A 13,724-nucleotide genomic window follows, 5' to 3' on the forward strand; every position below is an offset into this window, starting at 1 on the left:
TGTCCATTTTTTCAACATTCTATCATTTATCTTGGGTTTGAAGTTTCTCATGAGGTTCTCAGAGCCCTGTATCAACATCTTTGTACTATTGCGTCTCTTCCATGCCCTACATCAGTCAAAGAACTTTAGGTTTTTTGTGGGCAAAGTTGCCCACTACCATAAATTTTGGCGTAGGGCAGCCACAGTCGCGCAGCTGTTACATGTGTTGCTGTGCAGAGGTGCTTAGCTACACCAGTTGCTGGAATTTTCCACCCTTAAGAGCATGTTTCAATGTGCGCGCTGCTTAGTGATGTACCAACTAGCCATCCATTTAATCCTTGCAATGGACACTTCACAGCATGGCTTGGGGACGGTACTGGGTCATAGACATCGTGATAGATCCAAGCAGCCTGTTGCTTATGCCTCTTCCTATCCTGCTACCTTTCTCTGGCAGAAAACACAGAGTTGAACAGACCCCCCTCCATTTCAACCCTCACCCAGCTGAACCCTATATTGAACCCGTCACTGAATGGGAATTCTTGCAGACTCTTACCTCTGCACATGAGACGGCCCCAGGCCGGGATTCCATCCACAACCAGATGATCCAACACTTGGACAGAGGCAGCTGTAGAGCTACTGTCCAATTAGCCTGACAAATGTACTTCGTAAACTGCTTGAGAGGACGATTAGCTACTCAGAGTCTTCAACCGTATTTGGTTCATAGGTACCTTCCTCTCACAATGCCGAGACAGTAGAGTTATCCTTGTCCTTAAGCCTCTGAAGAACCCAACGTCTCTGGACAGCTACCACCCAGTTAACCTGACAAACGTACTTTGTAAACTGCTTGAAAGGAGGGTTAGCTTCCGATTATGTTGGCTACTTGAATCTCGGAGCCTTTTGTCCCCTTACCAGTGTGGCTTCCAGGAAGGATAACCTCCAACTGACCATTTACTCAGATTGGAAACTGCAATCTGACAGGCTTTTACTATCTGTCAGCACTTATAAGGCATACAACATGGCTTGGCACCATCACATTTCAGTTACCCTTCATGAATGGTGATTTTGTGACCCTCTTCAGATTTTTATTGGCGAGTTTTAATCCCCCTGGTTCTTCTCGGTTCAAGTTGGCACTTCACTCAGCACCCCTCAGATTCAGGAGAACGATATCCCACATGATTCTGTATTAAGTGTCACACTCTTCCTCATAACCATAAATTGGCTTGTGACATTTGTTGGCTCTCAGGTTACCCCAGCATTGTATGCCGATGATTTTTGGATCTGGTGCAGCTCCCACTTGGTAGGATCTATATACCAATTAGGTTCCTTTCGGAGTATGCTGATGCATTAGCTCCTTACTTAACAATCATATACAACCGTTCCCTCGACAAAAGATCTGTACCCAAAGTCTGGAAAGTAGCACAGGTCACACCAATATTCAAGAAAGGTAGTAGGAGTAATCCACTAAATTACAGGCCCATATCATTAGCATCGATATGCAGCAGGATTTTAGAACATATATTGTGTTCAAACGTAGTGAATTACCTCAAAGAAAATTGTGTATTGTCACACAGTCAACATGGGCTTAGAAAACATCGTTCTTGTGAAACACAACTAGCTCTTTATTCACATGAAGTGCTGAGTGCTATTGACAAGGGATTTCAGATCGATTCTGTATTTCTGGATTTCCGGAAGGCTTTTGACATTGTACCACACAAGCGGCTCATAGGGAAATTGCATGCTTATGGAATATCATCTCAGTTATGTGACTGGATTTGCGATTTCCTGTCACAGAGGTCATAGTTCGTAGTCATTGACGGAAAGTCATCGAGTGAAACAGAAGTGATTTCTGGTGTTCCCCAAGATAGTGTTATAGGCCCTTTGCTGTTCCTTATCTATATAAACGATTTGGGAGACAATCTCTACTAAGGAGGCTGCCTACACTACGCTTGTCCGTCCTCGTTTAAAATACTCTTGCGCGGTGTGGGATCCTTACCAGATAGGACTGACTGAGTACATGGAAAAAGTTCAAAGAAAGGCAGCACATTTTGTATTATCGCGAAATATGAGAGAGAGTGTCACAGAAATGATACAGGAATTGGGATGGACATCATTAAAAGAAAGGTGTTTTTCGTTGCGATGGAATCGTCTCACGAAATTCCAGTCACCAACCTTCTCCTCTGAATGTGAAAATATTTTGTTGACACAGACTTACATAGGGAGGAACGATCACAAACATAAAATAAGGGAAATCAGAGCTCGTACGGAAAGATATAGGTGTTCATTCTTCCCACGCGCTATTCGAGATTGGAATAATAGAGAATTGTGAAGGTGGTTCGATGAACCCTCTGCCAGGCACTTAAATCTGATTTGCAGAGTATCCATGTAGATGTAGATGTAGATTAGGTTTTGCTTTACTCGTGGAGCAGGGGCAGGGTGGTTGTGGTTAGGGCCTCTCTTCATGTCTTCTCAGTCTGGGACCCCATGACCACCCCCCATGGAAAGACCACTCTTTTTTCCAGTTTTTAGATTCTTTCGAATGCCCACCCACCTAGCCTCGTGGTCTAACACACTGCTTGCTGAAGGGGAAGGTGTGCCGGTATCCGGCATGAATCCGACTGGCAGATTAGTGCCGAGGTTTGGTGTGCCGGTACCCGGCATGAATCCGACTGGCAGATTAGTGTCGAGGTTTGGTGTGCCGGCCAGACTGTGGATGGTTTTTAAGGCTGTTTTCCATTTACCTCGGCGTATGTGGTCTGGATCCCCTTATTTTGCCTTAGTTACACTGTGCTGGCAAATGCTGTGCAAACACCGTTTCCATGTACGTGTACACCACAATTATTCTACCACACAAACATTTGGGGTTACACTTGTCTGGTATGAGACATTCCCGTGGGGAGTCCACTGGGGGCCGAACTGCACAATAACCCTGGGTTCGGTGTGGGGTGGCTGTGGGGTGGTGGGCTACTGTGGCCTGTTGTCAAAAATAAAGTGATCCAGGTGGTATTCAATCCTGATAGATGAGTCTACTGACATTACTGAAACAGAACCTCTTGTTATGTTTGTAATAAGGGGGAAATGTACATTCTCTACTTAGCTCTTTGTCTGCTAATATAATGTACTGCAAGAGTTATATGTTCATGTGATGGAGAAATTTGGATAGGCATGCCATTGATAAGAGTAAATGTTCCTTGGTTGTTAGTGATGGTGGATCTGTTATGACAGGAGTTTGATCTGGGGTGGCAGTTCCTTTTAAAAAAAATACCCCTTATATTATCTGTGCATTTAGCTCCAGCAGTCAGTCAAGCAGCTGAATACTGTTTAGAGCTTGTAAAGTTTCAAAATACTCTAAACAGAATTTATAGCAACTCTTAACAGTCACCAAAGAATTCCAAAACATTAAAAGATATGCAAAAAATATATAATGAGCCAAGGAAAAATATTGTTAGAAACTTTGCCATTTTCTGGCTGTCTTTGGAAGAGGCAGTAAATTCATAGTATGTAAATTGGAATTCTGTGGTATCTGTGCTGGAAAAAGAGAAAAGACAAGTAACTGTTGGCTTGCTAAAAAATGTGAAGTGTGTGAAATTTTTGTCAATATTGTCTTTTATGAAAGATGTAATGTTTCTTCTCAACAAATTGCCTTTGACTTTTCAAAAGTCAAATTTAGATCACAAGCGCATGCAGATTTGCGTGAACACTTGCATCCGAGGGCTCGAGGACCTTACATTGAAACCTGAACCAAATCACAGTTCTTTCCTCGATAAAGTATCTCCAGAATTTCAAGAAGATGTGCTCGAGTTTCGTGGAGACATAATGTGATATTCATTGAACCGTAGATGTGTTATTAAGTACACAATTGGCAAATTCTTAGATTAGTTGCTTATAAAGTTAAATAAGAGATCAGGGGATTTAGATAAAATAAGAATATTTAATATATGAACCATTTAGGAAAAGATAGATTGCTACTTACCATAAAGAATATAGGTCAAGTCGCAGACAAGCAAGATTAGAAGACGCGCACATATAGCTTTTGACCGCAGTCTTTGTCAGTAAAGAGAGAATTACACACACACAATATCCTTAGACACACCACACACACACACACACACACACACACACACACACACACACACACACACACACACAGGGAAGGGGAAGGGATGTAGTGTATGGGTGAGGAGAGAGACAAACGCTGTCTGGTGGAGTGTGCAGGGACTAGACTGCCGACAGGCGTAGTGTAAGGAGGTTCTGGGACAGGCAGGTGGGGGAAACAGGAACAAAAGAGAAGAGAAGAGAAGAGGAGCGGAGAAAGACGGGCGGTTGCATTGGCAGAGGACTGCAAATAAATGGTGTGGGAGATGAGAATGGGGAGGAGATGATAAGATGGGTGGAAACTTTTGGATGAAGGATGTGGGACAGTACGTTACCATGTTGAGGCTGGGATAATTACGGGAGCAGAGAACATGTTGTAAGGATAACTCCTGTCCATGCAGTTCAGAAAAGGTGGTGGTGGAGGGAAGGATGCAGATGACTTCGGAAGTGAAGCAGCCATTGAAATCAAGTGTGTTATGTTCAACTGTATGCTGTGCCATGGGTTGGTCTACTTTGCTCTTGGCCACAGTGTGGCAGTGGCTGTTCACCCCATCCTGGGTGACAGCTGTATAATTTTGGCATTGAAGCTGGTATAATACAGCACAAGTCAAATGAGGGAAGAGGGGGGAGGGGTAGCTGTAAATTCAGTGTAACTGCAAAAGAATTCAGTTCCATGTAACTGGAATGTATTGGTTACAGTAAACAATACCATTTAAATGCAAAATCACTTGACGTCACTGCACGTTGTTATTGCTTATTACTTATCAGTCCATGTCTGAAAGACGTATTTGAGTTGTAGCTTCATTTCTTGAAAATGGATAGCATCTCACAAGAGGACTTTTTTTTTTTTTTTTTTTTTTTTTTTTACAGAGGAAGAGATTGTTGTTCAGCTGAAATTAGTGTTTGAAAGTGGAGATACATTCTGGAGAGCGATTGCCAGTGGCGAGAAATATTTTGACATTATTTACATCTGTTAACAGCCTTTAGTATCTGAATTGCTTTATTTTGACCAACTGGCTGTATAAATCACGATACCATCCTTCAGACATTCTGTGATTCAGTGATCAGACATTCTGTGATTTAGTGATTTCTACTGAAGATTTTAGATTATGTTCTCCTGCAAATGTGAGATCAATAGACAGTGGCTTTAGGAGTGATTCTGTGATTTTTTAATGTGTCACTCTTTTCTTTTAAAAGAATTTAGTATTGCCAGACTATACAGAGTGTGGACATTCAAGTAAGTTTTGATAATATTAATTTGACAATGAAGCATTGTTCACTTTGTGTTCTGCACTCAAGGAATGACTGAATTTTAGTTAACTTGAAGAGGAGACCAGAAACACAAAGTGAACAGAAATTGTTACTACTATAATTTAACAGTTATTTTTGAGGAGAGTGTGAGTTTGATTTGACAGGACAGTGTCACCTGCAGTGAGGGAGGAAAGCTACCATTCTTTCCCACTCACAGGGCTACCGTGACAGAGCAGCAGTGACGGAGGCGCTGTCGCGGGCTGCACCGCTGCTGCCGGCCCTGTCCGTGGCGTACAGTGCGTGCCGGCAGCGTGCACCCTGCCAGAATGGTGCCTCCTGTTCTGAGGCACTGCGCGTCCGCCCCAACCGCACCCTTGTCTGGGACAGCCGCACTCTCGTCTTTGCCACACCAGCTGTCATCCTCGAGGTATGTAGCAGATCTGAGACTTTTGTACTCTTCCGTTTTACATCATACATTCCATTTAGAAATTATTGTAACTTAACTGGAGCACTGTAGTCCATTGACAAATTGATGTAAATACAAACCAAACTTTTTTTAATTTCTCAATTATCATCAGTGCTGTCTTCTTATAGCTACTACTCAGCTCACCCAAAGTGTGTAGCTGCTAAACTGAATAACTAGTGAAGGGAAACAAATGTGAACACAGGTGTGTATTACTTCACTGATGTGGGATGTACTGGAAGTGTAAAGAAAGAAGTCTACTTCTAAAAACGATATAAGCAATAGATAAGTTTGAACTATAGAAAAGAAATGAGACTTTTCTAAATGACACTCATTTTGAAAATTATGAAAATAAAACTTATATTGTGACTCTTCAAGCTTTCCCAGTGGATATCTTGTAAATAGTCTTCACAGGTTTGCCGTCGGCTGATTTGCAAATTCCACAATATTTCCTCGAAGCAACTCTCTGACATCTTCAGGTGACTGAACCTTGCTGGTGGTTAGATACAACAGACGGTATCCACGCGTAAATGCCCCTGCACATAAAACATGTGCACAGAGACTGTGGAGGCACGGAAATCAAACACGCACAATCATTTGCAGATAGATGGCACCATACTCAAATGTCCTCTACCAAAAATCGCAGAGCGTGCACTGTACTCTACATTTATTAACAGCATGGACCCTAGGGACATAGCATCTATTGCAAGCCAACACATACAGAGTGATGTTTGCAGGCCAAAAGCTGCCATCACCCTGCACAATGCAGAAGTGCACTACATATGTTGTTCATAGACTGATCCTGAAAAGCTGTTGAGTGAGATACAAATTTGAAGACAGTTTTCTGACAAAACGGTAATTCTGAGAGACAGATATGTAATGTATTCAGGCCCAAGCAAGATTCAATCCTTGGAGCAGAATGAAGACACAAAGACGCCCACCACTTTTGCCTTCTTGCCGTATTTTGGTGCCATGTCATCAGGAACCAGAAGAGTCCTCAGAAGATATGACATTAAGTGTGTTTTCTGTCCATCTGCAAAACTGAGGAACTTGTTGAGTTCGGTTAAGGATGATCTTGGTCTGTGGAAATGTGGTGTGTATAAGATTTGTTGTCAGTGTGGGGTGGCATGTATAGGCCAGACCAGACATGTCGCACAGTACAAGAACACTGCAGTGAGCATGAACGCCATACACACCTAGCCAGCCAGAGAAGTAGGAAATTCCAGAACACTGTCTGAATACAGGATGTTGCATAATTTATAAGAAGATGGAATTTTTATCCCTGGCATCATCTTTCTGGGACTGCATCATTAAGGAAGCAGTACATATCCATGCAGCTGATAATATCATCAACAGGGATGCAGGATTTCCACTAAGCACAGGCTGGAACCCTGCATTGGCTGTTATTAAATCATGACAAGAAAATCAAGCTTTTTTAATAACAGATCCATCACAACATTGGTTTAGAATAGTTTTTTATGAGTCATGTCTGACCACACTGTTAGTAAACATAGCGTACAGTGCACACGCGAGAGGCCTGCTCTGCGATTTTCGGCAGAGGGCGTGTGAGTATTGCGCCATGTATCTGCAAATCATTGCACATGTGTAGTTTCCGTGCCTGCGCATTCTTGATGCACATGTTTATATACAGGGGCACTGATGTGTTGATACCGTCAGTCGTATCTAGCCACCAGCGGCGTTTAACCACCTTAAGATGTCGGACAGTTGCTCCAAGAAAATACTGTGGAATTTGTGCAACGACATCTGGCAGCAAACCCGTGAAGGCTATTTGCAAAAATGATATTCTTTCATTTAAAATCAAAGAATAAAAACAAATACTTAAACAGAGACAGAAATTTCACAAATTGTCCCTCATTATGAAATTCTTAATGTTAGTTTATAGTTTGATGCTTGGTGAAATCCTTTTAGGTTCACCCATACAAAAATAATGGACCCAAACTTAGCTTCTTGTTATTAGTATAATTTTGCTATGAGATGTATTTATCTTTACTGTGAATGGAAATGTGGTGGATGTCTCCATCTAACAGAACAAAGCCTGATACAAATGTAAACCTTCAGCATCTTACTGTTTTAGAAGTGAAAACTCACCTACTGCAGAAATCAATGTTCTTATTTGCTCCCTTCCTCTCACATGTCCCCCCTCTCCCCCCTTTCTCTCAATTGTTGGCTTGTGCCACTGAAACATTTCTCGGTGCACAAATACTAAGTTTGAAGAAAAGGTCAAAACTTATTTCCTAGCATGCTGAAGAAACGCTGTCCGTATTTTGTGACTCAGAGACCAGTTATTTTTGCTGTTACCAGAAGTAAGGCAAAATAAATATCTAGAATGATTCTATGCAATTGTAGAGTAGAAGAAAAAGGCATCTGCAGCTGGAAGCAGGACAGGAACAACATCAACTTTGAAACCTCGTCATATCCTCCGTAATCAACTAAGACCTGTAGGAAACAGTTAATCCTTCCAGAAAGTATCACATTTTGTGCAGTGCAGCAGTATTAAATTGTTACATCAGTATTTGGCAGTACATATTATATCATTTATAATTTTTCAGGTGTCCAGTAAATATTATTTTCAGGATAATTTACTTTTGACTATGTAGTCTGTGTAAGGTAAGCAAGTGGAAAAGCAGACCCTGAATACTCCTGCAGCTTTTCCTGTGGCAGAGGTCAGAGTTTCTAAAAGGCAAGGGAGTTCGCCAAACAGTTATCCTAACCCCACACCCTGCAAGATATGTTTGCTACCTAAGAAAGTAAACAAAGGAAAGGAGTGTAGAAATGCTGTTGTTGCTGTGGTCTTCAGTTCGAAGACTGAAGTACTAATGCTGCCATTTCCTTTTGTTAATTTCCACAATACATGTGATAGAAGTAGATACTTCTGTTTCCTATGATGTACTGATGGCTACTGTTGTAGTGATGAATTTGCAGTTTGCAGTAATTTGAGTGATTTACTCATTTGATAATTTGTAAGACTGCAAAAGCAATTTTTATTCTCAGGAACTTAACCTCATCTCTACATTTCTTGTATATTGCAGTAATTACTGGAGGGAGCAATATGTCAAATAAGAGAAAGGTGACCACTCACCTATAGTAGATCAATGCATGGAGCACAGAAAATGACATTCACACTAACTTTTGAGCACTGGTTCTTTTCTAGAAGACAACAACACAGACACCTAAATCCACCTTCTTGTGGCTATGGCATGACTAATTATTGATCTAATCACGTTTTTCTTGTGTATTTTTATTTCAACATGCTGACTTTTACTCCATCCAGCAAATTGTGACAAGCTGTATTACACTGCTGACAAACCTTGTAACAATTTTTCAGTGTTTTGCTTCATCATAAATGTTCTTCACATTACCTTCCTTCTCAGCTCTTTGGTTATTAGCAATGTACTTAATGTTAGCTGCACAGTTAGTACAGGTACACACTTAAACTATTAACAAAATAGCCTCCAGTTACCTTGATTAACAATGTATTCTCACAAACATGGACGTATCCACTTTCTTCTCTTCATGCTTTACACATAGTGTCGTGCTATTCCTTTTGTGACTGGCTTTTTTTTTTTTTTTTTTTTTTTTTTTTTTTTTTTTTTTTTTTTTTTTTTTTTTTCACTTACATGATATGTTGAATACAATTTGCAGAGTCTCACTCGTAATTTAATCTTCCCTTGGACTGATTGTAATTCTTCAGGTATCTGGCATTATTCCTCATTAAATGATTGTATAATGAAAATACAGTTTGATGCGTGTCACAAGGCACTAGTAAACAGATACTCACAAGTTACCAGTGACACTAACTTTTATGTTTCCTTCACCGAGCCTGCCACAATAATAAATGTCCAGTGCTCACATTTTTAATGTTGCTTCAGATGTTGCAGGTGAACTACAGTTTTTCTACATTTGCTCTTTACCAACAAAGAATTGGTCACGCACCACAGTAATATAAATTTATGTAATATGCACTACTGCAGCTGAAAATCCATGCTGGTTTCGTCATGTACATTACCAACGACTACGGGGCATAAACATATGATGCAGCATCATAAGAAATTCCGTTGTGGGACAGTACTTCATCCCAGATGAGCCACAAGTGGTCACTGTAAGAAGGGCCGAATGACTGGTGATGTAAGTGATCTCCTTTCACTCGACTGTTGAGAGGATGTTAAAGTAATGTCTTCCACTGAGGCTGATTTCAAATCAAATCAAACATGAAGGCAGATGAAGCTTAGAAGTTCATAAACAAGGCAACACAGAAAAACAGAAGGAAGAAAGAAAGAAAGAAAGAAAGATTATGGTTCAATATCCCTTTGTGGATTATGTCATTAAAGGAGGAGTACCAGCTCATAATAGGGAAGGATGGGATAAGAAATTGGTTATGACCTTTTGAAGGAACCAGCTCAGCATTCACCATTAGCACATTAAGGCAAGTAGGAACCATCACAATTGAGATGCTTAACAAAGTTCCTAGTTCTGTAGGAATGGACAGAAGAAAGGAAACAAACCAAATTACTGAGGCCGGGCTCTGGAGGTCTTAAATGGAAGTACATATGCACATTTTCTTATGAACATTCCGCCTGTTCTTCTAGAAGTGCTACCACTGGATAAGCAGCAGTGTGTGTTGTTCCAACACAACAACTGCCCAGCTCACTCTTCTCACATTGCGATGCAAGAACTGAATGAAATGTTTCTTGACCATTGGATAAGATGGAAAGCTGCAATACCATGACCAGTCAGTCTTCTTGATTTCTTTCTATGGGAAGCACTGAAAGATGCAGTCTATCGTGAAACACCAGCTACACCAGACGATATGCGCTGTCAAATCTGTTCATCTGTCTCTTGAATGATGAGTGCATATGTGCCTTGCAGTCCATGGTAAAAATTTGAGCACTACTTTTTGTCGAAAAAGTCTTTAGTTTTTGGAGGACATGTCATCAGTCATTCGGAATAAAATGTGTAGTTCATTTAAAGTGTATTCAGTCTTATTACAATTTTGAGCAGTGTCTATAGACACATTTGTCTGACAGCAGTTGTTTTACCTTTAAGAAGTATTCAGGCATCTCCATACAAAAGCAGGTCAGGTATACACATTGGTTTCTTTTTTTCCATGGATGAAGCTGTTTATCATTATGAAGTATGAGTGACCGATGTTTCTAATTTGGCTTTGACAAGAAAGCAGCAAGGGGGAGGGTTTCAAAGGAAAACTGTCTGACAGAACTGTAGTTGTTTCCACAACAACCTGGAAACTAAACACATTTGAAGTAGTTTTCCTAAGCCCCCCTGATGTGGCAGAAGCTGAGCGTATGCTTTAGTTCCATATACAAAAATCATAGCTGACCATGTATCAACGTTGTGTAGGAAACCAGTTTTTATCTTAGTAGTATAAGCACGTCTTGCCGCATATAACAACAGAGCCTGGCATGAGAGCTCTTCTTGGTGGTGGTTACACTGCAGTAGCAGACTCTGGCCCCACCACTTTCCAATTTTAGTGCATTTCTCGGATTCTTTTGCGAAAGGTTTCAACATCAATATTAACAAGTGCTTTATCACTGTAATTGTCTTCCCAAGAGCTGTTGAATGCAGTTATGAAAACCATACAGTTCTGTTATAAACAACCGTAATGTTTCACTATCTCAGTTGATACTAGAGTACAGACCATTATTCACACAAAATATTATGTGCTCTTCAGCACACTATCAATTGTGAAAAACCTCATTACAGTATCTGGAACTATTCACAAAGTCACTGTGTCTCACCCTGTGTGTGAAAGAGAGAGAGAGAGAGAGAGAGAGAGAGAGAGAGCACAACCCACCCACTGCAGCCCTGTGTGGGTTATATGGTACGTTAGCCCGTTGTCCCTCCTCCATGAAGATTCAGGGGTTGGATTTGGAGATATGAGTGTCAAAAGAGGCCATCACACCAATGGACTCCTTTGGGAAGTTCTAGAATGTTGCAGAATGTATAGCAGCTTCTAAAAGGTGTAGGAATGTTCTAGAATATTCCAGGATGTTCTCAAATGTTCCATTATCTTGTTGTGGGGATATGTTCCACCTCAGAACGGTATATATAGACAATATTTTGAAATATGCTAGAATGTTCTAGAAAGTTACAGAGGTTTCTTTAAAGGTATCAGATATTTATTGATATTTTAGAATGTTCTCAAATGTTTTGTAATGTTCTTGGATTTCTATAAAGAAATTAATAAGTGAGTGAAAGAATATTTTATTTCAAACTAGCTGTTTATGGCCATGCATTGCTGTGTCTCAGTCTAATTAAATGGAAAAAGAATTACACACTGCTACTCGGTACAGATTGCCAATTTGATGAAGTTAGTAACTGTAACCCTTCAAGTGAGTAACTGTTTATCTGCTGTAGAAGATATCCTTATCCTTATACTACTTCATTGGGGAAGATACACAACCAGTCTAAACAGTCCTATCATTACCAGAACATTAATCATTTATATTTTCATTTTTATTTGAAAAGACTTTGGTGTGCGTACATAAAACCACTCACAGTTCTTCTCTACAGGAAATGGGCAGGTTGTCAAATCACTTACTTTCACTTGAATTTTTAACATGACATCACAAATATCTTCTCCTCTCTCTGTGGACACATTGTCTTCCTTTCTGGTGCTTCAATTCCACAATTTACCATCTTCTTAATAAATCTATTTTCTAACCCTGCAGACACTTCTTCCTTTCCTCTGATGAACATGATGAAATTTAACTCCGATTCTTCCCTCCCATCAAAGATACTTAAACAGCCTTTTCCATAGTCTTACATCTTCTTTGTGCCAGCCAGTCATTACCAAAATTCCAATTCACAGTCAAAGAATCAAGAATCAGTACAACCACGACAGAGTATCTATCGAAAATCTTGCACCTAATGAGTGCCTGCCCAGTAACAGCATGACTCCTATGCCCAGTTGCAGTAATTATACGCACACTATTGACAGGGAACACAGGTGCCTCTTCTCCTTCACATAGCTGTTCATAGAAACTTTTGGAGATTTCTTTAGTATCACTTCCAAAATCTGAAACTGCTGGAATTTTCTGACCATTCACACTAAATTCAATCACTGAATACAACACCTCATTGACAACTGCACAACTTCTCCCAGTAGGTCACTCCTATTATCTTCAGATTTACATTCAGTCTTCTGTATTCTCATATCTGACTCACTAGGCTATTCACTCATTCCAGAGCAAGCCTCATTTGAAACTAATTTCAGTTTATTGACAATTGCACACAGTGTCAGTGTCTGTCATCTGTATCTCGGTGTGGTGAACAGTCCTGATCTCTTCCATTGTGCACTACCTCTTGGTTCTGTCTGCAAAACTCATTTTCCCTCCTTTCATCAGTTTGGAACCAGATATCATTGCACACATAGTTTTGTGAACATTCATCCCTTCGCTTGTCATTATACCACTGTCGACTGTCATTTTGTTGATTCCACAGTGCACATCCAACATTATCTTTTTGCAGTGCCATCACATCACTGAAAATGTTGTTTGCAATGAGTCAAATTTTTCTCTGATCCCGCCGCCATTCTTTCATTCTCAGTCTCTTCCAGACAATCTACAACTCTTCCTAACTCTCAGAATCATCAGAGGTTTGTGTCACTAATTGTTTCTTACTTTCCATGGTAAATTCTTTAGCAAAATTATGAGCAAATCGTTACCAGTAATAAGGTTGTCCAGATAACTATTACATTCCTAGTATTTCTGAAGAAAGTTAAACATCAACCCCTCGTGCCGATTGCAATTGTGCATTCAAAATATTTTTTCTTTTATACTTCTTCCTTTCTTGCAGGACCAATATTTAGAAATGTGCTTTCAAAATCACCAAATGCCGAATGTTTTAGCACCTGCAACCATGTGTCATACACAGATACTGAATTTTCCTGATTCATTTTTAA

At 40.3% G+C, this 13,724-nt stretch overlaps 1 protein-coding gene across 1 annotated transcript in view; it reads left to right on the forward strand.

Annotated features, from left to right (window-relative positions):
- LOC126416156 (cadherin-related tumor suppressor-like) overlaps window positions 1–13,724 on the forward strand; it is a 292,823-nt gene that overhangs the window by 176,113 nt on the left and 102,986 nt on the right. The window contains exon 17 of the mRNA XM_050083710.1: window positions 5,540–5,749. Coding sequence (XP_049939667.1) covers window positions 5,540–5,749 — 210 coding nt within the window. The remainder of the gene's footprint in view (window positions 1–5,539; window positions 5,750–13,724) is intronic.

The sequence above is a fragment of the Schistocerca serialis genome, chromosome 8, assembly GCF_023864345.2.
Source record: "Schistocerca serialis cubense isolate TAMUIC-IGC-003099 chromosome 8, iqSchSeri2.2, whole genome shotgun sequence".
Lineage (NCBI taxonomy): Eukaryota > Metazoa > Arthropoda > Insecta > Orthoptera > Acrididae > Schistocerca > Schistocerca serialis.